The following is a 27,800-nucleotide window of genomic DNA, read 5'->3' on the forward strand; positions in this document are numbered from 1 at the left end:
ATGACTTGCAGAAAGTGAAGTTGAGCTGGGTAAGTGTTTCTCCAGCATATTATGCTCATATGCGCATAGTTCATATGTCAATAGAATAAAGCTAGGATAATATAAATGCATGTGGTTAAAAAAAAGGGTGAGCCTTTATGAAGTTTCATAGGCCAACACAATGCGCTACAAGTTCAGAAAATTCAATCTTGCTTCTATTAAATCTTTAAGTGATTTGCTTTTTTTGGGCACTTAAGGAAGCTTGCAAAATATGAGAGAAAAAGGGTCTGTGCGCTCTTGGGCTGTATCTACACTAATCCATCATGCAAAGTAATATATCTGAGCAATGATGGTAACACTGTAGTATGCAAATGAAGTTAAATGGAACATTACAAAGTAAGGCTGCACGCATTCCGCACTGAAGTGTATATCGACCGGTGTCTGCACGCTGGCTTTCAGAGCAGACAAGAGCATTGGGATTGGCGCTTCCCATGGGCCTATCACTTCTGAATTGAGGCCATGGTTACTTCATATTAAAAGTGTAGTTGTAGTCGTTCACATGGCCTCGTGATTCATGCCACATGCAACATTGTCATCTTCACTCAGTCCTTACAGATGAACATGCTACTGGGTGACTGGAAGGTGGGCAAGGTGATCCTTATGCACAAGTCGGGTGACATCTTTTCGTCCCTTAACTACATACCCATATCTTTAACATCAATACCTTATAAACTTGGAGCATGTAATTTATTGCCATCTGCTTACTTTTCTAGACTAGCCAGTTTTTTTCTTCAGCATGATTTTTCGAAAACACCATTCCTGTGAAACACAATTGATAGCATTTACTAACTACATGTTAGCAGCTTTAGACTGCTCACTGGATGTAGTTCGCATTTTTTTGTGATAGCTAATGAACTTAGTTCCCATTATTGTCCAGTGGCGTCTTGGGTTCCGTGGTCGGGGTCCTTTTCCTCATTTACATAAACGACCTCCCCACATCAGTTCTCTCTAATATGATTAGTTGCTGATGCCTGCATATTGCAATCTGATCTCAGTGGTATTTCTCATTGGTGTGACACTTGTAAATCAATGTAAATCAATGAAAATAACATGGTCTGCTATTGATTCTAATCACAATTCTTATATTATTAATGGTACCCTTCTAACTATGGTTACTTCGTACAAGTGCATAGGCATTCACATCACTAATGATCTATTCTGGAACGTATGTGAATACATTATTAACATAGCCAATCACATGCTTGGTTTCCTTCACAAGAACTTTTCTAAAGCCCAGTATCCTTAAAATTACCGTATTTACTCGCCTAATGATCGCACCCCTGAATTTTGTCATCAAAATTTGATTTTTTTTTTTCATTTCCATATAATGATCGCAACCCACACTTGTCACAGCGATATGTCGTGTGCCAAGATTAGCTAATGATGATCCCTCTTACCATCTGTCGAATGCTGTCAAATGCTACGCGAACAACTCTTGAAAACATACCAAGCGGTCTGCACGCATCAAACATTCTTAAGCAAATGCCCAATTTCATTTCTTTCATCACTTTCTGCACTCCCACAAAAAGAAAAGCTACAACCAAACTTGTCTTGGCTTTATTACTTGTAGGCTTCATAATGGTTTAGGCCAACAACAAAAAAGGCACCTTTCGGTTCTTCTCGTCTGCACGCGTGAGCCAACTATAGTAGCCACGTTTACACTGATACGTTAGAAGTGTACCCTATTCATACACCGACGCTTGTAACAAAGCTAAGATATTCGTCCACCTTTAGCGGAAACATGCCGTATTAGGACAGTAGTGAAGACAAATGCCGCAGTTTCCGCAGCATGCCTGCCATATGTTTCTATGTCACTGGCAGCTACGCAAGCCCATCTCTGTTACTGTCCCCTCAATGTGGACATGGCTACGGTATTGTCGCAGACTTACCGATATTAACGATATTATTTATTACTGATAGGGAAGAAACTGTTTCAATGCGCATAATGTACTCTCAAGAACAAAAATCGCGTTTGGTGCGTTTGGCTTGCTCCTCTGGCCGCCATATTTGTTTTGTTGTCCCGCACTGTTACAGCGGCAGCCGCCTGCTTGTTGCCCTGTTGTCATCCCGCAGCAAACACCGGATGAAAAAAAAATTTATTTTCGCGGGAAATTTAACCCACGTAATGATTGCACCCCTGAATTTGCGTCATTTTTTTTTACAAAAAGGTGCGATCATTATGAGAGTAAATACGGTACTACTATGCAAGACTTTAGTCTGATCCAAGGTAGAATATGCCTTGCCTGTCTGAGATCCCCCAACTAGGGCAATAATCACATCTGTAGAATCACTTCAGGATCGTTCTGCATGCTTCATTCTCCCAAGCTATTCGTGTCATTCGAGTGTTTCACAGATGAAAAATCTTTAGATCTTCCTGACCTTTCTGCACACCGCCGCCAAACCTGATTATGCATATTTTGCAAAGTTTATTACATCAATCAAAACTTTTCAACAACTTCTGTTCACCATGCCTCATTACGTATCATCATGCATTGACCATCATCTCAAAGTTATAGTGCCGAATTGCTGTACTAAATGTTATTACGAATCCTTTGTTCCAAAAATCAGCATCGACTGGAATCACCTGCTTACCTTTGTCATTTCCCTTGCAACACCTGCATCCTTCAAAGCTGCTGTTGAAGAAAATTTGTAATAGAGTGTATCTTCTCTTCTATTCTTTTTGCATCTGCTCTTATATATTGTAAGGGGGGTTTATTCGGCTCGCAGAGCAGCAGCAACAAACTCAGCACCAGCAGGTAGGGCGCACCCAGTGAACGAACTGGGTATGAGCCACGCGATGGCAACGGGGCTTTTCAGCCTGCCGATCTTCTTCCCCACAATAATATATATATATATATATATATATATATATATATATATATATATATATATATATAATCTTAAATTATTTTCTGTTTGTTCACACTATCACTCCTCTTTGTAATGCCTCACGGCCCTGAGTGTACCTGAGTAAATAAGTATAGCCATTGTTCTCTGAAAACATCTGTGTAAGTGCTATAGTCTAGTATGTACAAGCATAGTCATGGCATCTTTTTCTTTAATGCCTGCCTGAGCTTTCTTCAGAGCCCAGATGACAGTATGAAATCTAACCTTGGGAACAGCTTGCACAATTTTTTTTAGATTTTATAGTGTTTTATTGCTCCTAAGTAACTCCTCTACTGATGGTTTAGTTTGCTTTTTAATATCATGTGCCACTGCTGGTTGGCAGCTGACAAAATTATTAAAACTTGTCACTTTGTCACACTGAGCTCTAGTTTTGACCATCATGCGTCCATCAGAGCTGTTTCTTTCGTAAATGCTAGTCATGCGATGCAAGTTTTTATGCATAGTTTTCTTATGGGAGTCTTCGTCCTTCCGCTTATCGTAGGCGGCCGTAGATGGATCCATCCAGCAGATGCTCTCCAGAAAGGACATGTTGCATATCTGGTCAAGGTATGTTGAGAACTTGCCACAGCCAGACATTTATTGTTCATCTATCATTTACCAATTGCATGAGCCATGTTTTCATATCCCAAAACATGTTTTGCTTGTATTGGATGTCTACTGCTGTCCTAACTGCACCAGAAGGCTTGAGTTGCAGATTGCAGCTGCTGGGTTTTTCTTTTCTTGTTGTTGTTGTTGGTCATGCCGCTGTGCCAGTTAGCATTTCTTGCTTTGCTTGAGTTGACTTGCAGAGCCCTTTTCATCACTATGCAATCACAAAATTGAGCAGTCGCAAAAGGGCTGCCATGGTGGCTTAGTGTCTATGGTGTTTCACTTTTAATCCTGAGAGCGTGGGATCGAATACCGGCTGCATGGCCGCATTTCGATGACGAAATGCAAAAAATATCAGTCTACCGTGCATTAAGTGCATGTTAAAGAGCCCCAGGTGGTCAAAATTCAGCTGGAGTCCTGCACTGTATTGTGCCTCATAATCGGAATTGGTTTTGGCACGTAAATCCCCACAACATAATTAAATTTTTAGCAGATATGAGTCTTGTGGCCTGTAAAAATCAGTGCTTCATTCACTGGTTTCTCTCTCTCTTCCTTTTTTTTTTTTAAATGTGTGTAGTTTTTCTAACTGTAGCTCTCTAGAGCATAGACGACGCCACTGGTTGGCACAAACACTGGTTCACCCAAATTTTACTTGCATCAGAGTTCAGCCTGCTGATTTAATTCATTTCTGTCTTGTGAATTTTGTCTGGTGAGTGAGGTTGTGAGCTTCATTCCCAGCTGCAATAAAGGGGGCCTGACACGGTCACCCAACAATTTGCAGTTTTCTGCGAGAAATTGTAGTAGAGTCTATTATGGCTATACACATGTAAAAACTCGGCAGTGAAAGTGCAAAAGCACAATTCTGTCCAAAATAAGAGCTAGAACTTGCCGGCTCTAAGTCCTGCTCTCTGGCACCCACCGCCATATTGCCAAACTGTGTGATGTCATGTGCTACATGGAACTGAACCATAGTTTGCTACAAAATCAGCCACAGCACCACGTGAAGTTGCAGCATCGCTGCCGTTTGTTGCCGTATTTGCTCCCGATATCTCGCGTCATGTCCTGTACACCACCAACTTCACGTGATGAATCAAGCGAACAGCAGAAGCAGTGATGGCATAGTATACACCGCATTTTGAATTTGACCTCATTGCCACCACCTCAAGTGACGAAACATGGCCTACGAGATTTGCGCGTGCCAGCCAGTACATGCAAATCTATATGTAATAAAATCATGTCACTGGCTAATGAGGTTTACTATGGGCCAAATGGGTCGGTGCACCAACATAGTCGGCACCGCGTCTGGCTGCAGCCTCAGCTTTTTCATGGGCGTCCTAAACTCAGCAAGCGAATGCAAATCATCATTGTAGCAGTGTGGCATGAATTGTTCAGAGAACCAAACAAAAGCATCAGATGAGTGCCAGTCCTTTCTTCCCACATTCATCTCCCAAACCTTACACTTGACAGGCTCCTTGGGGAACTTGAAGTACGATACGGAGCACTTCCTTGCTCCATTCGCTCTAGCACCCAACAGTGCTACATAGGTGCCGCAGTGGCATTGTTTCAGCCGCTGCAAGATGAACAATTCCAATGGCAAGCTGAACAAAGCAGGAGTTTCCCACATGTGTGCCCATCTGAAACAGTGGTTCTTCGCCTGATATACATACTCACTCGACAAGCATGCAGCTCGTGGCGTCATGGCTCGCGAGTGTGCCAGTGTTGCTTGACTGTTATGCCATTCAAGTGTAATATGATAAATTCAATTACAAATTACATGCTGGTTCAGATGCACTAAAATATTGCCAACATGTTCTTGAACGCACATGGATTACCTCACACAATACAATTATGATTGAAAATTGGGTGTCATGCCCCCTTTAAGGTAAATTGCAAAAATACTCTGGTACTGGAGCTTTGAGGGAATGTTACGGAACTACAGGTGGGCAAAACTAACCTGAAGCCCTCTGTTTTATTATCTCCTTAGGATGTTAAAGTGCATCAATCGATATTTACTGAAACTCCAATATTCGTGACTGAAGCCCTCTGTTTTATTATCTCCTTAGGATGTTATACTGCATCAATCAATATTTACTGCAACTCCAAGATTCATGCCTTTAGCATTGTAATCTATTTCTGCTGTTATAAAAATCATAATTATCTTGAATGTCGCCAACACGTGCTAGTGCAAAACCAGAAACTATGAATTTATGCTTGAATTGTCTTGAGTTCAGAGTTCTAATAAAATGTAGTCAAGAGAATGAGTTGTTATTTACAGACAGCTATATCACATCGGTGGCGCAACGGTGGCGTAGAGGTAGAACACCCGCCTCGCGTGCAAGAGGTCCGTGGTTCGAATCCCGGTGCCGGCAATTTTCCACCGGATTAAAAAAAAAAAAAAAAAAAACAATCCGCGTGTTGATAAAATTGCACAAACAGGCCTGGAGTGTGGCCTGATCCCGGTGACCAGAACCGGTAACGCACTCCCTCACCAGAGCAGGATTGGCCACCCTGGTGCAGTACTTGGCCACAACCTCCTATATGAACACAACAATCAAACCCCGGCCCTCAGTCCCCAGCAGCTGCGAAGCTACTGACCACGGCGGCGGTCAGACCTGCGACGCTGCAGAGGGTGCTAAGAATCACTGGCTCCGGACAGGCCGCCATTGGAATATGAACCTGGCAACGTTTAACGCTAGAACGTTATCTAGTGAGGCGAGTCTAGCAGTGCTATTGGAGGAATTAGAGGGCAGTAAATGGGATATAATAGGGCTCAGTGAAGTTAGGAGGCCAAAAGAAGCATATACAGTGCTAAAAAGCGGGCACGTCCTGTGCTACCGCGGCCTAGAGGAAAGAAGAGAACTAGGAGTCGGATTCCTGATTAATAAGAATATAGCTGGTAACATACAGGAATTCTATAGCATTAACGAGAGGGTGGCAGGTCTTGTTGTTAAACTTAATAAGAGGTACAAAATGAAGATTGTACAGGTCTACGCCCCTACATCCAGTCATGATGACCAGGAAGTCGAATGCTTCTATGAAGACGTGGAATCGGCGATGGGTAGAGTGAAAACCAAATACACTATACTAATGGGCGACTTTAATGCCAAGGTAGGCAAGAAGCAGGCTGGAGACAAGGCAGTGGGGGAATATGGCATAGGCACTAGGAATAGCAGGGGGGAGTTATTAGTCGAGTTTGCGGAACAGAATAATATGAGGATAATGAATACTTTCTTCCGCAAGCGGGATAGCCGAAAGTGGACGTGGAGGAGCCCGAACGGCGAGACTAGTAATGAAATAGACCTCATACTCTGCGCTAACCCTGGCATCATACAAGATGTGGACGTGCTCGGCAAGGTGCGCTGCAGTGACCACAGGATGGTAAGAACTCGAATTAGCCTAGACCTGAGGAGGGAACGGAAGAAACTGGTACATAAGAAGCCGATCAATGAGTTAGCGGTAAGAGGGAAAATAGAGGAATTCCAGATCAAGCTACAGAACAGGTATTCGGCTTTAACTCAGGAAGAGGACCTTAGTGTTGAAGCAATGAACGACAATCTTGTGGGCATCATTAAGAAGTGTGCAATGGAAGTCGGTGGTAACTCGATTAGGCAGGATACCAGTAAACTATCGCAGGCGACGAAAGATCTGATCAAGAAACGCCAATGTATGAAAGCCTCTAACCCTACAGCTAGAATAGAACTGGCAGAACTTTCGAAGTTAATCAACAAGCGTAAGACAGCTGACATAAGGAAGTATAATATGGATAGAATTGAACATGCTCTCAGGAACGGCGGAAGCCTAAAAACAGTGAAGAAGAAACTAGGAATTGGCAAGAATCAGATGTATGCGTTAAGAGACAAAGCCGGCAATATCATTACTAATATGGATGAGATAGTTCAAGTGGCTGAGGAGTTCTATAGAGATTTATACAGTACCAGTGGCACCCACGACGATAATGGAAGAGAAAATAGTCTAGAGGAATTCGAAGTCCCAAAGGTAACGCCGGAAGAAGTAAAGAAAGCCTTGGGAGAAATGCAAAGGGGGAAGGCAGCTGGGGAGGATCAGGTAACAGCAGATTTGTTGAAGGATGGTGGGCAGATTGTTCTAGAGAAACTGGCCACCCTGTATACGCAATGCCTCATGACGTCGAGCGTACCGGAATCTTGGAAGAACGCTAACATAATCCTAATCCATAAGAAAGGGGACGCCAAAGACTTGAAAAATTATAGACCGATCAGCTTACTGTCCGTTGCCTACAAAATATTTACTAAGGTAATCGCAAATAGAATCAGGAACACCTTAGACTTCTGTCAAGCAAAGGACCAGGCAGGATTCCGTAAAGGCTACTCAACAATAGATCATATTCACACTATCAATCAGGTGATAGAGAAATGTGCGGAATATAACCAACCCTTATATATAGCTTTCATTGATTATGAGAAAGCGTTTGATTCTGTCGAAACCTCAGCAGTCATGGAGGCATTAAGGAATCAGGGTGTAGACGAGCCGTATGTAAAAATACTGAAAAATATCTATAGCGGCTCCACAGCCACCGTAGTCCTCCATAAAGAAAGCAACAAAAAAATCCCAATAAAGAAAGGCGTCAGGCAGGGAGATACGATCTCTCCAATGCTATTCACAGCGTGTTTACAGGAGGTATTCAGAGACCTGGATTGGGAAGAATTGGGGATAAAAATTAATGGAGAATACCTTAGTAACTTGCGATTCGCTGATGATATTGCCTTGCTTAGTAACTCAGGGGACCAATTGCAATGCATGCTCACTGACCTGGAGAGGCAAAGCAGAAGAGTGGGTCTAAAAATTAATCTGCAGAAAACTAAAGTAATGTTTAACAGTCTCTGAAGAGAACAGCAATTTACAATAGGCAGCGAGGCACTGGAAGTCGTAAGGGAATACATCTACTTAGGGCAGGTAGTGACGGCGGATCCGGATCATGAGACGGAAATAATCAGAAGAATAAGAATGGGCTGGGGTTCGTTTGGCAGGCATTCTCAGATCATGAACAGCAGGTTGCCATTATCCCTCAAGAGAAAAGTGTATAATGGCTGTGTCTTACCAGTACTCACCTACGGGGCAGAAACCTGGAGGCTTACGAAAAGGGTTCTACTCAAATTGAGGACGACGCAACGAGCTATGGAAAGAAGAATGATAGGTGTAACGTTAAGGGATAAGAAAAGAGCAGATTGGTTGAGGGAACAAACGCGAGTTAATGACATCTTAGTTGAAATCAAGAAAAAGAAATGGGCATGGGCAGGACATGTAATGAGGAGGGAAGATAACCGATGGTCATTAAGGGTTACGGACTGGATCCCAAGGGAAGGGAAGCGTAGCAGAGGGCGGCAGAAAGTTAGGTGGGCGGATGAGATTAAGAAGTTTGCAGGGACGGCATGGCCGCAATTAGTACATGACCGGGGTTGTTGGAGAAGTATGGGAGAGGCCTTTGCCCTGCAGTGGGCGTAACCAGGCTGATGATGATGATGATGATGATGATATCACATCTATGTTCACCTACTATGACTACAAGTATCGCAAGCAGTTACTTAGTTGCAATCTCATTGTAAGTAGCAACATTTAGTAGTGGCACTGTTTAACACGCAGACCAGCATGATTAAGAAACTTGGGCACATTTTGATTGTGCATGTCTGTGTCCTTACATTTGACTACTACAGCATTTAGGCTTGTGCCCTGGTGCACTCTGTGCAACTGCTTGCGTTCATTCTTCATAAGCGTTATATACTGCTTGCTTGATACTTAGCAGAATGTGTTGTGCACTGCCTCGCTTCGTTCCCCAGTTTCTCGGCTTCACTGAAGTGGAACAGTCCAAAGGCATTGAAGTGGTACGAGAAGGAATACGCAAGCTCAAGGTATACACATTTTACATATGATGCGATTTGCATTATGTCAAATTATGTGGCTCCAGGTGCTTGATCGAATGACTCTCATTGCAGTTTAATCAGCAGCTGAAGAGGTCTGAAGGTGGCAAGGTACCGAAGGTGGAGCTGACGATTTCAGTTGATGGTGTTGCTGTGCAAGATCCCAAAACAAAGGTACCTTTCTGTTTACATTTTTCACTGTAGTGTCCACGCTGCTGTGCAACCAGCAAACAAGTTTTCAGTTAGATGCACACTTTTGTGCTTTGGCTTCTGTAGCACTACTGCCAGTCCATATGACTATATAGCATGACTAACATATTTTCATAAGGGATGGGAATGTACTACCATGTTGGGTCAAGACACATGAAGTACCTATGTCAGAACTCCCAGTGATACTTATACTGGGAATTCACTAATACTGAGTGGGGAAATTCCAATCGGAACAGATAAGTTGCAAAATTGCAGGTGCTTTATCTGTGTGCACGTGCATATTTTTCGTGCTCATGTTTCATTGGAACTAACTGCACAAAATTTTCAACAGTTTAGGGAAATACCTTATTATACTGCTATTCAAATACTTAAACTTGAACACTTATTGTATACTTATGAGAGAAAGTTGGCCAAAATCTTCAGTAGTTGCCATTGCCCTTCCTGGTCCAAATTTCTTAAATGAAAATTTTTTATTGCTTGCATCTGAATGCCAAAAGTTAGGGAAAATGAAAAAAGAATTAACACTGGACTTTTTGGCAATGAATTGAAGGTTCTTCTCATGAAATATGAGAAACTTCATGTGTTGTGAACGCATGTGGTTCCTCAGACTTCTTAACTCTCAATCATTATGATGTGAAATATGCCCACATATTACTTGAAGACCATTTTCGTGCTGCTCAAGCAGACTTGTACTCATTACAGAAAAAGTGATCAACCACAATTCATTTAAAATTGCAATTGATTAGTGACCAATTACTGGCTCCACAAAAGAAACTGAGGAATTACGAAAAAGTAATTAATTACTTTCACATTAGTTTTCTCCCACCCTTCATTAACATTGCACAAATGCAGTGTATGGAACGAGCTAGCCTCCTGTTTCAGTGCATTCACTACAGTCCTTCACATGTTCTTTATATTCACTAATAATTGCTTTTCAGTATTTTCAATTCATTGTGTGATGCTCATGTCTTGGTCCTCTATGGGTTTAATGCCAAAAGCTTCATTCTATATTAAAGAAGCTATACACTGCACTAAGCGAAGAATTGTACAGTAGCTCTTACCACCTATGAAGGCCACCTTAGAGCAAATCTGCAAGCCTACCATGTTCTGGTGATGAGGCATAGCTGCAGGGAAGACGTTGACTGTGGGAAGTAGGTAGCCAATGTCCACGTTCTTGTCCTTTCGGACAATGTCATTTGCAGACCGCTGGCATTCTGCTCTGGTTACCACCAAATTCACATGCATTATCTGCCACATCTTAGTTTCGTCAATAAGGTAACTGGCTACATGCACTTGGTTATTGGGAAAAGTAATTGAATTCCAGTGAGAATTTCCAAGTAAACAAAGTAATAGTTCGATTACAATATGTACTATCCAAAAATATAATTGATTACAAGTAATTCCATGAAATTCATTACATACAGCTCTGCTCCCAAGGCTGGCTACATGGTTTAAGCAGCTGGCTCCAAAACTAGAGCCTAACCTTAACGTGATGTGATGCATGGACATTGGCAAAATTTCAAGGAGAGCCACATTTATTTGAAGCACAATGTCAACAAATTAGTTCATTAGCATTGCTGACACTCACATTTGCTAAAATAGTTTTGTTTGATTTTCTAAATATTGAATCATTGGACCAGAAAGGCTGGATGAAATTTTAATCTGCAGCTGTTCACTCCAAATTTTAGCGGTGAATTCTGGAAGACTAATCAGATAGTTTCCTTGAATAGACCAGCTTGTGGGAAATCTGTATTGCGCTTTATTCTATGCCGTGGCATTAAAAACTGCTCAGTGCTCTACTTTTGTGTCATGAGCTGGTTGCCCTTTGGGTTGCAGAGGATATTTCACCAGCACCCACTGCATCGTATCTCCTACTGTGCGGATGACAAAACTGACAAGAAGTCGTTCAGCTTCATTGCCAAGGAGTCGGATGGCGAACGGCACTCGTGCTTTGTGTTCTCCAGCGAAAAGTTGGTGCGTAGCACTATTTACCCAACTGCAGCAAAGCTGTGTTGCCCTTGCTCAGCTCTGGAGTGTCTTAGCTCCTGTGTGCTACATCAATCCTTTTAAGTGCTTTTCATGTGTGATTTGCTGTAATCCCCACAATGAACACATTGCATTATTTGTGATTGTGTAAGTAGAGCCATTATGAGGACCACCAGGAAACAGATAGAAATAACAATGAACAAACATTAGGGTCTAATAGAACAGTGATATAATAAAATGGAAAATGGGAGTGAAAGAACTTTCGGCAACTCCAAGTGCAGGTTGACAGTTTACATTTTTAAGAAACTCTTCCAAACTTTTGACACTTGTTACATGTGTGGAATTCTTATGACTTCCATACTTAAATAAACCAAGCCATTATGTTCCATATTGTATTCCACTCACTTAATCAGGCCAATATTCACACTGATTACATTCCCAAAAACTTTATTTTTCTTTAAGTACTGCTTTGTGTTAGAACTTCTAGCTTATAAACTAAGGGTTCTCTGACGTTCTGGCAAAATTTGTGTATATATGTGCAAATACAGTAATTGCGTGGGACTGGTTTGTGCAGATGTCTGCTTTCCTTTGTGGACATCTGCGTGGCTTATACATGCAGGTTTTTGTCTACACGCTTTAGTATGGTACTGTATGCGGTTTATGTGTATGGCTAGATTATAAATTTCAAGACAAGATATATAGTGGCAATTGTGCAAAAATATCTGCCAAAGCGACAGAAACTGCCATTGTAGCTCAGTTGGTAGAGCCCTGCAGGCAGCATGCAGAGGCTGCAGATCTTGATGCCACTGGCAGCAGAGTTACCCTTTCTGCTTTTTTCATTCACTTTTCCTTCATGAATATAACCCTCATATAAATTATTGCATCATAAATTTTATTAATTTCCCTTTTCCTTTTCTTGGCTTTAGTATGTGCTTGTACGTTGGTTGCTTGCCTAAAAATTGAGTACCTGCTACAGTAGCTTGGTGGCTGTGTTTCTGAGCTTGAGGTCACGTCTTCAATCTCTGCTGCAGAAGCTGCATTTTGATGGGCAAAATGCAAGAACACTAAACTTAGATTTAAGTGCATGTCAAAGAACACCCCAGGTGGTCAAAATTATAGTGGAGTCCCCCACTATGAGATGCCTCATAAATATATTGTGGTTCTAGCACTCTAAACCCCACAATACAAACGCACACACACAGTTGAACCCACTTATAACAATATTCAAGTGCCACAAGAATTCCGTTGTTATAACTGGGTTGCATGAAAAAAAAAAAGATGGGGGATGGTATAGCTGTTCCGAGTAAATTATAATGGGGGGGAGGCCAGTTCTCCCTACCACCTTCCTCCATCCGGTTTCTGATTGTGTTGACTCGTTTAACTGCTTACTGCTTAACTCTGCTTCCTGCGCACTCCAATCATGTGTTGTTAACAAGCCACGGCTGTCGGCGTTCCAGAATGGCACTGGTGTAACAACTTCAATGAAAGGTCATCGGCGGCAAGTGACATACGGAGCTCACCGAGGCATCACTTCGATGGCCCCAAAAGGCGGCTCTTAAAAAATGCGGGAAGGTTCCCGCGGCAGCATCTCTGTTTGAGAAATCTAGAAGAAATGCTGGAGCGAGATCGCCAAAGGCATCTCACCACGTACTTCCCACTGACTTGCACGAGAAAACCGCATGTCTGTCAGCCTTGCTTGCTTTACGCGAAGCTTGTCGACATCCTTCTCCAAGGCATACGGGTGCTCCACGTAGTGAAGCAAAAGGTCCCTCAGAAAAACAAGCCCCTGAGAGACTGAATCATCTACAGGACCTCCCGCAGGTATAATGTTGAGGCAGCCTGCCTAACCACGTTGGCGCTGCCGTCATGGCCATCACTGTCGTTATCCTATGCAAGTACGTTTGCGATGATCGCCTCATTTGTTAGAAGCACTTACCTTCCAAACCTATAGCAGTGCGCTTTCTTTTCACCGGCAGTGTCGTGCATTGCCGATGATTAGCGGGCTCGTGCATTGCCGATGATTAGCGGGTGGATCAGCCATCTTCCATTACGGCGGCAAGTCAAACGAGGCTGAGAAACATGGCCAGGAATGACTTAGGCGTAACGCACAACGGCAAGCACGAGAAACATAATGTCTTAGCAGAATTGCACAGAATGAGGACCATAGAATAAAGAACCACCTGTGAGGGTCCAGAGAGCAATCTTGGAGCTGCACTGGCAGCATTAGTGCAGTTCGCATGGTCCATTCGTTTTTTGGAGGGTGGTGCAGCGCAGAGCTATGGGTGCAGCCCGTTTGTGTTTGGAGGGGGGGAAGGGTGATGGGCGGAGAGAAGCGTGTGGTGGCAGTTGGGGTGGCGGGCGATCGTGCAGTGGCTCGAATTTTACTTTCTTTTCTTTTCAAGGATTTCGCATTCCATTACCTTTCGGCACGGACACCCAGCAACAAGATTTCACCGTTATAACCGATAATGTGGCATGGGGACATTGTAGTAAGCAGGTTATCTCCCCCATAGGAACCATATAAAGGTTGACGGTACAGCGACTTATCATTGTTAAAACCAATACATTGTTAAAACCAGTATCGTTATAAATGGGTTCAACTGTATACAGGGAAACCTCGTTAAACCATAGTTGGCAGGAGCTTGGAAAAAGTACATACTGAACGGTAGTACTGCTTAACCGAAATAGCATGAGATCGCCCACTTAGCTGTCAAAACAGAACTCAGAGAGAGTACGATGAAAGGGGAAAAAATATGCAGTATTTATTCACCTCGCGCGACAAAAGTGTTATTTTTGTTTGATGTTGTGGCGACCTAGCAGCAACGACAGCAGCCTCAAACTTACTGAAGCTGCGAGCCAGCCTTTCAGCCAGCCCCCTCTTATCGGCAAACACTCACATGGCAGATTCCTTATTGGCGTTGCATATTCTCCGTGCACAGGCGCAGTAGCGTTGCAGAAGTCGCGGGGCACCTTTTCATTGCGAGGTGCTGTTCTCGTCGTGATGATTGCATTCATGAAGCTGACATAACACGCAGCTTCTGCCACTGTTGGGCCTGAATCGCCTGTGCTGTCGCTTTCCATGTCATCCTTATCACTGTCGCTAGGCGACACTTCGGCAACAACAGAGGCAACAATGGCAAAAAGTCAGACTTCGTAGCTCACATCTCTTTGCAGTCGCAGCAGCTCTGTCGAGAAACTTCGCATTCCAAATGCCACACACCGTAGTCAACGATAGATCCATATCGCGTGCCAGGGCAAACTTAGCATCATGTTCGATGGCACGCACAATGCCTAATTTTTCTTCTATGCTGAGCACCCGGAGTCTTTTTTATCAAAGCTTCAGCATGACGAGACTCCTTGCTTGCATGACGCCACAACGCTTTGGCACGGAGCCGAAATGATGTTGATATTGATGTGGCTTCACGCGCAAATGCACAGGGCACTTGGAGGCCGTTGTTCTGATCTCTGAGGGTTGTTGTTCTGCCGGGCCGCCCTATTGAGACGACGCACTGCTGTGTTTGCGCGACAAAAAGTAGGAGCGCTACGTGTTAACCGACACATATGCAATAAGCTGGTATGGTTTATGCGGATACAAAACACATTATGTTCAATGGCCACTGAGTCGAGGATTTGACCTTACTACTTTTAAAACGAAACTACTGTTTAAGCAGGGACCGTTTAACAAGGTTTTACTGTATATATATTGTGGAGCATTGCTGCTTCCTTTCTTCTTTCACATAGATGGTCTGAGCATGCCATGCAATACTATTTCCAAAGGACAGTCTTCTGGATTCAGGTGTACCGTATTTACTTGCGTAATGATCGCACTTGCGTTATGATCGCACCCCTGAATTTGGTCCTCAAAATTCGATGTTTTTTCTTTCCAGTGTAATGATCGCACCCTGAACTTGCCACAGCAATATGTCGTGTGCCAAGTCTAGCTAATGATCACGCTTACCATCTGTCGAATGCTATGCGAACGACTCAAGACATACCAAGCGGTCTGCACGCACCAAACATTCTTAAGCAGATGCCCCATTTCATTCCTTTCATCACTTTCTGCACTTCCATGAAAAAAAAAAGCTACAACCAAACTTGCCTTGGCTTATTATTTGTAGGCTTTATAATGGTTGTGGTCAACAACAAGAAAGGCAGCTTTCTGTTCCTTTCGTCTGTACTCGTGGGCACGCAACAAATCGTGAGCGGCAGCGATAGTAGCCACATTTACACTGATACGTTAAAAGTGTACCCTATTCATACACGATGCTTGTAACACAGCTAAGATGTTTGCCCACCCTTAGTGGAAATGTGCCGTATTAGGATAGTACATAGTGAAGACAGATGCTGCAGTTTTTGCAGCAATGCCATAATGTGTTTGTCACTGGCAGCTAAGCGTGCCCATCTGCTTCTGTCCCCTCAAAGTGGACATGGCTGCGTTATTGCCGCAATCTTGCCGGTTATTAACAATATTATTCATTACTGACACGGAAGAAACTGTTTCGATGCACGTAATGTACTCGTGAGAAGAAAAAAAAAATCGCGTTTGGCTTGGTCCACCGGCTGGCATTCTTTTTTGGTGTCCCACACTGTTACAGCAGCAGCCGCCTGTTTGTTGACCTGTTGTCATCCCACAGCAAATGCGGAATGAAAAAAAAAGTTTTTCGTTTTGCAGAAAATTTAATAAGTGTAATGATTGCACCCCTGAATTTACGTCAACAAAAATTGACGCAAATTCAGGGGTGCAATCATTACGCAAGTAAATACGATTATTCATCTGCTATGACAAGTCCTGCAGCTAGCTTTAGCGTGACCCGCCGTGGTTGCTCAGTGGCTATGGTGTTGGGCTGCTGAGCACGAGGTCGCGGGATCGAATCCCGGCCACAGCGGCCGCATTTCGATGGGGGCGAAATGCGAAAACACCCGTGTACTTAGATTTAGGTGCTCGTTAAAGAACCCCAGGTGGTCGAAATTTTCGGAGCCCTCCACTACGGCGTGCCTCATAATCAGAAAGTGGTTTTGGCACGTAAAAACCCCATAATTTGATTTTAATTTTTTTTAAAGCTTTAGCTTTAGCGTTTAGTTCATACTTTCGGCCCTGTGATATGGTGTTCTGCATAATTGAGTGGTTGCATCATTTTTTACAAAGACTGCTTTCTTTCAAGCTGTCATTTAATCGAAGCTTCAAGTGCACTTACTGTTACTTCTCTGATTTCCTACAGGCTGAAGAAATCACACTGACCATAGGGCAGGCATTTGACTTGGCTTACAGGAAGTTCCTTGAAACTTCAGGCAGAGACCTTGAGATGAGGAAACAGTTCATGATTCTCCAAAAAAGGGTGAGTTGTTCCTGCTTCTTTCTGCTACCTGTGACCAATGCAATTAGGTTATGGTCTGTTTTCAAACTGCACCTCGAAAGCCCCCCCTCTCCACAAAATGACTCCTTTCCATTGCCTGTCATGTGTGTAGGGCTAACTCTGTTGCACATGCCACCTCATTGCAAGCAACAGAGAATGCCCACATGTGGCTGTGCCTCCTAGTTGGAAGAGAGTGCACCGTCTATGAGACATGCATAGGGGACGTAAAACTTTGTTGATCGAAATGAATTACCAACGTTTGCTCAGTGTGGTGCCGAGCTTGTGTACAAAGTTTACAGAAACCTCAATTGCCAAAAGAACATAAGGGTTCGCACCGAGCAGCACACAGTGGCATTCAAGGAAAGACCAGTCATTGTTTATGCAAACATTTGTTTCGTTGTATGGCCGTGGTTGCAGGTCATGTGAAATAGTATGTTGCAGTGGAGCTTCTTAGTGCAGTCATTGACTCAGAGCTGCTGGGATTGTCTTTAGTTTGTGTATTGTAAACGTGTGCAGGAGTCGTCACCCTTGTAGACTTACAATCTAGTTTCATTTGTTGGTGTATTTGCATGCGTTTGCTTATTTGACGGGGCTTTTTCTGTTGTGTGTGAAGGTGCAAGACCTGGAAGAAGAGAACAGTCGATTGCGCAAGTGTCTTCGTGATGGTGATTACTCGCATGGTGACGACATTTCCTCCCCTACCGAGACGACCAATCACAAGCCAAAGGCTAAGGTTTGGCTTTTCACTTATGCTTGTTTACGTTGTTGGGAAGCCAGATAATAGTCACGTACGAAAGGGAATGAAAAATTTAGCTGTCCAAATATGTGCCGCTGGCTGAAGATACGACATGGACGAGTCGTGCATCTGCAAATGGAAACTGTTTTTGCAAAGATGTGAGCACTGTTGTATGCAGTTATTGCCTTGGGTTATATGTACAGAATTTTTTTTTTCCAGGCTCTTGTAAGTAGGGCTGGGAGGTGTATGTGGAAAAATATGGTATTTGAATTTCGAATTCAAATCAAACCCTGATTGGCCCAATAATTTTATGCAATTTTCTAATGCCTATAAATTCGAATCAATAAAAGCCTTGGAATAGCTACCATGCCATCATGGCCTCAAAGGTGAGCTTGTGGCTGAGTTACAAATCTTCGAAGTCATTGCTGCGGTGGCATTACATTAATTGTTTTCAAACTTTTCTTTAGTCATCGTAGTGGCTCATTAGTTGGGGTGTCTGCTGTTGAGCACAAATTCGTTGCCAGTTTCACTCCTGGGCATGGCGGCAGGGTGCAAAAACGCTCGCGTACAGCGCTTTGGGTGTGTGTTAAGAAACCGCACGCGCTCAGAATTAATCCAGAGCCCTTGCATTACAGCATCCCTCATAGACTATTGTGCAGCTTCGCAACGTTAGACCCCACAATCGAATTCATTCTTGTTGTGAAATAATTTCGCCTTCAGGTTTGATTTGGTTGTCTATCTACAGCAATATTTGATGCTATTCCAGTAGAACTTGATTTAAGCTGGAATTTCAGAATTTGCACAAAACACTATTTGATTTTGATTTACCTTGTGAGTAGCCATAAACATTTGTTTCATTTGGTTTGCGCTTTGCTTCATCTTTTATTGAACTACATTGTGTGTTTCAATGCTCGACAGTTCTGTGCACTCTATTCACCAACATACTATCCAATGTATGTTGTCGCAGTGTGGCGAAGCACAGAGATCACAAGTAGTCTATTTGGAAGCGACCACCGCAAGGTGGTGAATCACAAACAGGTTTCATTTGTAAGTGACCAGGCTGCATTGCTAGGACCTGTTTTTCTATTGTTTCTGTTTGCATTGCATGAATGCAATGTCCTTAAACATTTTTTAGGCCTCGCAGCTGTAACCAGCGCACAAGTCATTGAATGTCGTGCCTAGTGGCCAAACAGCCCTTGGAAAACTGACATCCCTGAGAAAGTCCCATTAAATGCAAACAGCCCCATGGAACAACAAGCCCCACAGAATGAGACTACAGTGCAGTCCACTTATAACGACACCACATATAAAAATATATCTGTTATAATGACTTCAGAGTCAGAGTCGACTTCAGAGTGTGAACTTATGCACTAATGCTATGAGAAAAAACAATGTATACAGCAATATGTTATTCACCGCATATTGGACATAACTATCGAAATTCTGCGTTTTGGGCGGTGTTTTACATGCAGAATAATCGTGAAATTTGCGTTGCTAAGCTCCTCTTAACTGAGACGGGGCAGAAAGTTTGCCTATGCTAGTTTGTATCTGCCGCCATTACTGCGCAGCATGTGATGCCAGTGTGCCAATTGCGAAAGCCACGGAGAGCATCGCAAGTTGGCGCAGCGTCCCACAATATTGCACCAGCTCCTTCGCATCCGCGTCGCCGTCGACTGTTCAGAGAAAAAAAACTGGAAAAAATGAAGCACGAAGCAAATCACACCTCTGCGCTCCCTTTCTACAATCTCCCTCGGCGAGCGCGGAAATGTGCCACGGAAGCGGTGGTCGGTGCGCCGACAAAGCGCAAAGCTGTGTCGCTTGGGGCGAAGCTGCAAATTTTGCATGACTAACAGTACGAGCTCACACAGGCAACGATATTGAAAATTCTCATCACTGCAAGCACCGCCACGATCATTTAGGCTAGAAGCAGGGATCAAGTGCATCAACAGAAACGGCGGACTTTGAGCGCCAGGGCTAAACCCCCATGTGTGAAACCAGCAGGATGGCAGCCGCTGACATTAGCGAACTCTGGGGCCACTTCGCTACTGGCGATAAAATAGGCAGTGGTTCGATGGAGGAGTTTGAGTGCAGATAGTGCTGCCTCGTTCTGCGAAGAATCTCTGACGGGGCGATCGTTGTCGCGACACAGACGGTGGCATGGTGTGATGGAGGTGACGACAGCAGCAGCAGTGACGAGATTGACAGTGGCCTGCCTTTGACACAGACCCCAATGTTCACGCAAAGTGCACTGTCATCAATAGTCGTTCACAGATTTCAAGCATGCTAAGGTATAGCTGCCAGCGTTCACGCAGCTGCTGGACGCGACGCACACCGCGGTTGTGAACCTGAAATTTCCGCGAAAGCAAGTGCAGATTTCTATTTCAGCTTGCCTAATGCTTGACACGCTGCTTAGAGGTATAAATTAATGTTTCATTTTTGACAGCCTACTTTCTGCAACAGCAATATTTTATTCTAAGTGGCAAATTTGGTGTCGGAGTTATGGCTGTAGGTCCAGTAACGCTTTTGCATTTTGTAAAATAAGTTGTAAATTAAGAATGAATGAATGTAAAGGTATGTTCGGCGGTTTTATTTAAGGCAGTCCAGATGTAGCAATGATCAGTTATAGCGAATGGATTTTTCGTTCTTCATATCGTTATAAGTGGACTGCACTGTATTTTAATTGATTACAACTTTATTCATCATCCAGAATGAAGAGGTGTTTTCAAACAGTCTTGCACACTACTTTAGGTCATCATTATAGTGCATTCTTGCTATGCACTGCATGATGGAGCTGACAGTCTAAATAATTGAGCATGTCTGAAAGATATCTGAAGTAGTGTACTCCTCACACATACGTGCAGTTTAAGGAGGAGCAATAAAGGGTCACTTCAGGCAGCCCTGCTCTATTGGTACAGAACTGAGCTATGGTATTAGCAACACTAAAGCCTATGACTGACAGTGCCAGCTGTGCTATCTACCATTGCTCTCTGCAGGTGTGATAGTGTAAGCTGTAAAAGCAAGGTACCAGTTTTAGAGATGTGTCCATCTTACAAAGTGTCGAAGTTCTTGCACGTGGTTGCTTGATCTCGGATGCAAGCACTCGTAGATAACAGATCACTACTGTGGGGTTGTCTTTCCCCAACATAGATGCAGCCTCAAAAGGAGCGTGTAATTTTTACAGCTAACTGTACTACTGATAACACTGGTAATTATCGGAAGACTGTAGGGAGAGTGCTATCTGCGTCACTCTTTTTTTTCTTCTGGAGTATTTAAGATGGGGCAATATAGAAGGCATGCAGCTGCAGTGCATTGGAAGCTGCTGAGAGGTGTCAAGTGCTTCTGTGAAAGGTTGCATTTGCAAGCAGATAAGCTGTTGGACTTGCACTAAGTAGCAAGCTGCCACTTTTCCTGCCTTGAAGCTGTACACACATGATGTTGTCCATAGGTGTTGCACAACTGCCTTGTCTGCTGTCACAGGTGCGGGCGATCTCGACGAATGGAACCAGCAAACCCAGCTCAAGTAATGTGGTTCCAGAACCTCTACCACCGCCATTGCCTCCCCGCAGTGCCGACCATGGCCAGGTAAAGATGTTTTATTTATCTATACCAATGACAGCGTCAGCATGTGCAGGGATCACATAGCCTTTCAGCTCCTGTTTAATACAGTAAAACCTCGTTAAACCGTGCCCGCTTAAACAGTAGTTTCGTTTTAAAAGTAGTAAAGTCAAATCCAGACTCAGCGGCCATTGAACATAATGTGTTTCGTATCCGCATAAACCATACCAGCTTATTGCGTACGCATCGGTTAAAACGTAGCGTTTAAACTTTTCGTCGCGCAAACACGGCGCTGCGCCGTCTCCATCGGGCAGCCCGGCAGAACAACACGCCTCAGAGATCGGAACAACGGCCTCCAAGCAGCCTGTGTGTTTGTGTGTGAAGCCACATCAACATCATCATTTCGACGCAGTGCCAGAGAGCGTTATGGCGTCGTGCAAGCGAGGACTCGCGTCGTTCCGAAGCTCGGATAAAAAAGACGGCGGGTGCTCAGCATAGAAGAAAAATTAGACATCGTCCGTGCTATCGAACGTGACACGAAGAAGTCGGCGCTGGCACGCAAACAGGGATCTGCTGTTGACTACACTGTCTGGCATTTGGAATGCGAGGAAGTTGCTCGGCAGCGCTGCTGCGACTGCGAAGATATGTCGGCTACGTGGTTCGACTTTTCTCCATCGTTGCCTGTGTTGTTGCCGAAGTGTTGACTAGTGACAGTGACGAGGACGACACGGAAAGCGATAGCATGGGCGATTCAGGCCCGACAGTGGCATAAGCTGCGTGTTACGTCAGCCTCATGAATGCAATCATCGCGACGACAATAGGGGCGCGACAACGTAACTCTATTCCAAATGAAAATTATTCCAAACTCCGGCACCCGGCAATGAAAAAGGCGCCCCCGGGACTTCTGCAGCACTACTGCGCACGCGCACGGAGAATACGTAACGCCAACGAGGAATCTGCCATGAGAGTGTTTGCCGAGAAGAGGGGGCTGGCTGAAAAGCTGGCACGCAGCTTCAGCAAGTTTGAGGCCGCTATCATCGTCGTGCTAGGCCGCCGCGGCATCAAACGAAAATAACGCTTTTGTCGCGCGAAGTGAATAAATACTGCATGTTTTTCCCCTTTCATCGCACTCTCTCTGAGTTTCGTTTTCGGCAGGTAAGTGGGCGATCTCATGCTATTCGGTTAAACAGTACTGCCGTTTAGTACGTACCTTTCCCGAGCTCCGGCCAACTACAGTTTAACGAGGTTTCACTGTAAAACATGTCTGTGTGAAGAAACTGTTGGGGGCATGCCAACTGTTTCCTTTGCAATGTAGGCTCATCATCACACTGATGTGTATTGTAAAAACCGGGACAGTGACCCAGTGATAATGGAATTCTGAGTGTGAGGTGGCTTGCCCAATCCTCGGCCACAATGGCAGCATTATGATGAGAGCACCCGCCGTGGTTGCTCAGTGGCTATGGTGTTGGGCTGCTGAGCATGAGGTCGCGGGATCGAATCCTGGCCACGGCGGCCGCATTTTGATGGGGGCGAAATGCGAAAACACCCGTGTACTTAGATTTAGGTGCACGTTAAAGAACCCCAGGTGGTCGAAATTTCCGGAGCCCTCCACTATGGCGTGCCTCATAATCAGAAAGTGGTTTTGGCACGTAAAACCCCATAATGTAATTTAATGATGAGAGCGAAATTAACTTTTTGTGTATTGAGCTTTGCTTATTCATTGAACGCCTGTTTCTTTTAAATTTGGGCTGCAACAACAAACGGGGGTGGACAACATCTCTTGCATGGTACTTTGGTTCAGGCACATTTTAAAGAACTTAGGTGGTCAGAATTGCTTAGAAGCCTGTACTACAGCATCTCGTGTGCCACTGTCCAGATGTAAGATTTAGAACCTCTGGAAAACACAGTCATTTACCACTTCATATAAAGGCCATCATCAGCAAGTTTCTTTTCCAAGGGCAGCCAGGTGTGCGCCATTCACTTTTCTCACTCTGGGTTGAACGCAGCATTCACAAGACCTCTTTGGCCTGACGGTGCCAACTGTTGGCACACGTCTTGAAAACTTGTCCATGGATGACCTGGAGGATTTCAATCCGAGAGCAGAGACTGAGCAAGTACAAGCCAAAACAAATGGGTGTTCAGAGGTATCCACCAACGGTGAGTTTTCCTTAAGGCTGTGCTTCAGAATAAAGCTCGGCTATTCACCTGAGTGTGGTGTTTTAAATGCTTCTATGCCTCTTTCAATTTCAAATAAAAGAAGACAGCTCAGAAGATTAAGTAAGTACAGGTGCACATAAGCGCCGCAATGTCGTCATTCTATTAACTTGGCCATTTCACTCGCTACAAAATGCCTGAACTGCTTTTAATGCATTGTGCAGCTGCATATTGCACGTGGAATAGTATCAGTTTCTGAAATGGGAAACTGGATTGTGTGTTTTATGAAGCAGTTTTACTGCAGTAAGACCTCATTGGTTCGACCCTCATTAATTTGGAAGATCGGATAATTCACTCATTATCTGGTCTCAGCAATAATGCGTATTTGGCCGCACATCAGGCATTGTACTCTGGCAGTAACTGTATTGCACAACCACTCCCAAGGGGCGTCGACGACCGCAGCTCAATCTCTTGCCTCCAAGGGAGGAAAGCGGGAAGGAAACACGCAGTCTTCCGTCTGTGTCCGGCACCGGGAGAGGGGAGGGAAGGAGTGGTGCAGCATTTTCTTTGGCAGCAACTGTACAGCCGCGGCGCGCCCCATCCTGAAAACTATCTTCATTGGGGGCTGAGTCGATGGCGGCTCATACCTTTGTGCCTGGTGCATTCTTGCCACCCAGTTTGTGTTGAAGCTGTTTGCAAGTTTATACGGCTGCTAAAACTACTAACCTTACTTCGTGTAGCTGTCTACACATTTGCTATCACAATCGTTGGTTCGCATTTTGAAACTCTTTAGAGGTGGCTGCGGAAAAAAATTCTCAAAATTTTACCTCTCACAATGAACGCACCTCCCAACTTTTTGCAAATTTTTTTTTTAAAGTGCATTCATTATGAGAGTAAATGCGGTAGTTTCGTTTTGACTCGGTGCCATGGTTGTGTGTCCAATGTCACACACGACGGAAGCTGTCAAGGATGAAGAGTGCTGACTACATTGCCATGGAGAGGCAATCTTTTGACAACCAGCTCACTCGTGAAAAAAATAATCAGGATGTGTATACAGTAGTTAAGGCATATCTCAGGTAAAGGTGTGCATTGCACTGTGAAGATAGCCATGAGGCCTTTGCCTCTAAGTGCTTATCAGTTACGAGATGGCGAAAATTGCAGCTTCCACACTGATTTTGTGCAATATAGAAACAGGATTTGCCGATTCATTCAGTAAATGAAAGCTTGTTGAAGTAGTAAGCACTTGCTCATTATTTTATTGATACTGTCAATAATGCTACTTTCGGTTTACCGACTTTCTTTTTTTGGTCCCATGAAATTCACGTTAGCTGTGTTTTGCTGTAGTTAGTGCTGCTGAAGGCGTTTTGTTTGCTTAATGGTCTTGTTGCTCAGAGCGTGCAAGTTTGGTGAGCATTTTTGTGGGTTCAAAGAGGCCATGCGATCATTCTTGCATGAGATGCAGGCTAGACTCATGTAGAGAACACACTCGGCAGTGGGGAGTGATGCATGCATTAAAACTGATGGGAAGGTGTTCAAGGAACACTAAAGGCAAATATTAAGTCAAGCTAAACTGATAGATTAATGCTCAAGAATGCCTAAGGCATCAATATTATCACGAGCACAGTTTTAGTAATAGAGAAATTGAGGTAAATGTAGAACACAATTTGCAATGCACCCAGGACATTCAAGTACTGTACTAGCCCAATGACAAAGGCACTCCTCATTTTATTTCTTTCACCAGTAATCAACCTATTGTAATAAAAATATAATTGCATTGCATTATAAGAAGGAAGAAAAATGCTACTTGTCCAGTTCTATTCGATGTTTAGAAGGAACTCATTGATGTTACTCTTGACAATGATGCAGGCAATAGAAAGGTTTCATTTTCGCTCGACTCTGTGCCGCCCTCGCCTTTGTGTTTCAGTAGTTCTATTATCTCGTACTGCTACGCTGGTTTTGCTGGCTCGCACAACTTCCACAAACTGCAAGTAGCAGAGATTTCCGCGTTCATGTGATATTGCGAGATGTCCGAACAGTCCACGCCACTTGACCAAGAGCAGCTGTAGCGGCAAATCCAACACTCCATCTTGACTCCATTTCTCCATGGCCGCGCATTTACACTTTGAGCAATACCGTACCGCCATCTGTCGGGCACCATTTTACTCTGATGGCTGTAAAGGGCGGGGAGGGTGTTTGCAACGTCGCCACTCCCTTGCTTGGGGGTGGGCAATTTGATGAGCTAAAGATATGCAGACCCTTCAGACTCAATTTTCTCTTAAATGCAGTCATTTCTTTGCATGAAACACATGCTGCGACATTTCTGGAATGGTATTTCAACAGTGCATGTTGCCTTAATATTTGCCTTTAGTGTCCCTTTAAGCTTGTACAAATATCAGTATTGTCACTTTGTAGTGAAGGTTGTCAGGATTGGGGGCTCAATCCCATCGTTCGCAACCCGTTAAGATTGGAGTCCGGCATGAATTAGAAGGTAGCTGGCTCATGCTGTCGTCCAACTTATCCACGCTGAGGACGTTGATGAAGGGAAGGACTGCTTCTCATCAAGAATGAGGAATAAGGGTTTATTTACAGTATTTACATGCAGTTTATCAATCTAGCATGACTTCGAGAGAAAGTGTGCCAGTCTAACACGACTGCTTGAGAGAGTGTCTCAGTCTAACATGACTGCTTAAGAAAGTGTCCTGAGCATCTGCAAAACAGCCGTTTATAAGCACTCGGTCCTCCCCCGGTTCCAAGGTGACGGAAACGTTCGTCCAGTCATCGTAAACATGCCGCCTCTCCGCGGGAACGTTTACGCATGCACACACACACAGCCGGAGCCGGAGCCGACGTCAGAGGGGCTTCGTAGAACTCAGAGCCGACCTGCGCAGTGCGCCCGGGTAGCCTTTGTCTTGCGTCTTGGTCGGCGCGTGGAAAGGAGTGTCCGACGATGTTCCCGCGGCAACTCCCCCACTCATAGCAGATCAGGTCCGTGTTGGGGAGTTCGGTAACAATAGTTGGCCCGCCGAACTCATTCAGTCAGAACGGCGACGAGGCTAGAGTGTAACGCCAAGGAAAGTTGCCGCCACTGTCAAAACTGGCCGGCAAAACTTGCACTGCAGCTGGCCGTTCTTAACAAGGGGAAGGACAGAACCGTCAAAAAGCAAAACAATGTATGCATAATAATTATTTTCATTCAAACCAAGCTTAAAGCTAATAGTGAGTGTCAGGTTTTTGAAGTGAGTAGTAGTTTGAATTTGAATGGTTGGGGGATTTGTGTGAGTTTGACACGACAGAAGCAAATCTTAAGGGTTAAGGGTTCTTTACTAGCTAAGATAAACAGATTCATCTTTGGAATCGGTTCTTATTAAAAGTGCCTTCTTAGATCTCTTTCATGCAAAAACACAAGTTAATCTCTTTTTATACCTGCATTACAGAAAATTAACTTTTTCTCATTTTTACGATTTTCTACTAGAAATTTCGTGATGCTCGATGCTTCAGAAGCCTTGACTGTACAGTGTCAGGCAGATTCAACCCATTTTGTCCAGTAAGTGGATAGACTAACTTAATAGGAACACTCGTTTGTCAGCTGGTCATCTACTGGCCCGAATACTGCTTCTAAGGCCCTCAGTCATGTGTGAGACCTCAGGCCCCTGATCACTGTTAAGCCATGTGATGAGTGGCAAACTTTTTACTTGCCAACTACCACCATGTGGGCCAGTGGCTAATTTTTGTCATCGCCATACTGCCTTTGCTTTTAGACCTAACCAATGCTGCTTCTCTGTCGGCAACCGAACTTAGTTATGTGCAGAGTCAATGCAGATCTATTCGCAGTGGCTGTGCAACTGTAAGAAAGCCTTAAAAGCTACCTAGCAAATGAAAGCAAGAGCACAGGAAACAATGTGAATGGCACAAACTTTTTTCATAGCTGCCATTTTTCTGACATCGTGCACATGGATCATGTCTAAAAAATTTGGCAAGAAGTGTAGTCTGAAACTCCTGTCAGTGTTATACATTGGTTTAAGAGAGAAAGTGCAATTGGCATAATTGACCGATATGCTCAATGAAATAAAGGCATTTGTTGCTACTTTCTTAGCACAGCTGCAGTTGGGTTATTTCAGAAAAAGTGTAAGAGATTGAAGTGGTATAGTTACTTTGTTTTAACGCATTAGCATTAGGAATGTCGAAGTGGAAAAAAGTCTGAAGTGTCTCTCCTCGAAGAGGCAGGATGTGTGTCGAGTGAGCTGAACACTTTTCTATATGGTGAATGCAGTTTAGATCATGGATCTGGGACCGTAAAAAGGTGCAATGTAATGTTAATGCATTTCTCTCGTGTTTACCACTAACTGGCCACTGAATTTTTTGGCATTTACACTCTAC

At 44.0% G+C, this 27,800-nt stretch overlaps 1 protein-coding gene across 3 annotated transcripts in view; it reads left to right on the plus strand.

The window, feature by feature from the left end:
* LOC126530942 (PTB domain-containing engulfment adapter protein 1-like) overlaps positions 1–27,800 on the plus strand; it is a 51,587-nt gene that overhangs the window by 13,089 nt on the left and 10,698 nt on the right. For 2 of the 3 annotated variants that reach the window (XM_055070873.2, XM_055070874.2), the window contains 9 exons: positions 12–29; positions 3,428–3,492; positions 9,348–9,419; positions 9,504–9,602; positions 11,475–11,612; positions 16,844–16,960; positions 17,592–17,711; positions 21,192–21,296; positions 23,276–23,426. In XM_055070873.2, coding sequence (XP_054926848.1) covers positions 12–29; positions 3,428–3,492; positions 9,348–9,419; positions 9,504–9,602; positions 11,475–11,612; positions 16,844–16,960; positions 17,592–17,711; positions 21,192–21,296; positions 23,276–23,426 — 885 coding nt within the window. The remainder of the gene's footprint in view (positions 1–11; positions 30–3,427; positions 3,493–9,347; positions 9,420–9,503; positions 9,603–11,474; positions 11,613–16,843; positions 16,961–17,591; positions 17,712–21,191; positions 21,297–23,275; positions 23,427–27,800) is intronic. The other variant, XM_050178272.3, reaches the window with a different exon arrangement.

This window comes from Dermacentor andersoni, chromosome 5 (assembly GCF_023375885.2).
Source record: "Dermacentor andersoni chromosome 5, qqDerAnde1_hic_scaffold, whole genome shotgun sequence".
Classification (NCBI taxonomy): Eukaryota; Metazoa; Arthropoda; class Arachnida; order Ixodida; family Ixodidae; genus Dermacentor; species Dermacentor andersoni.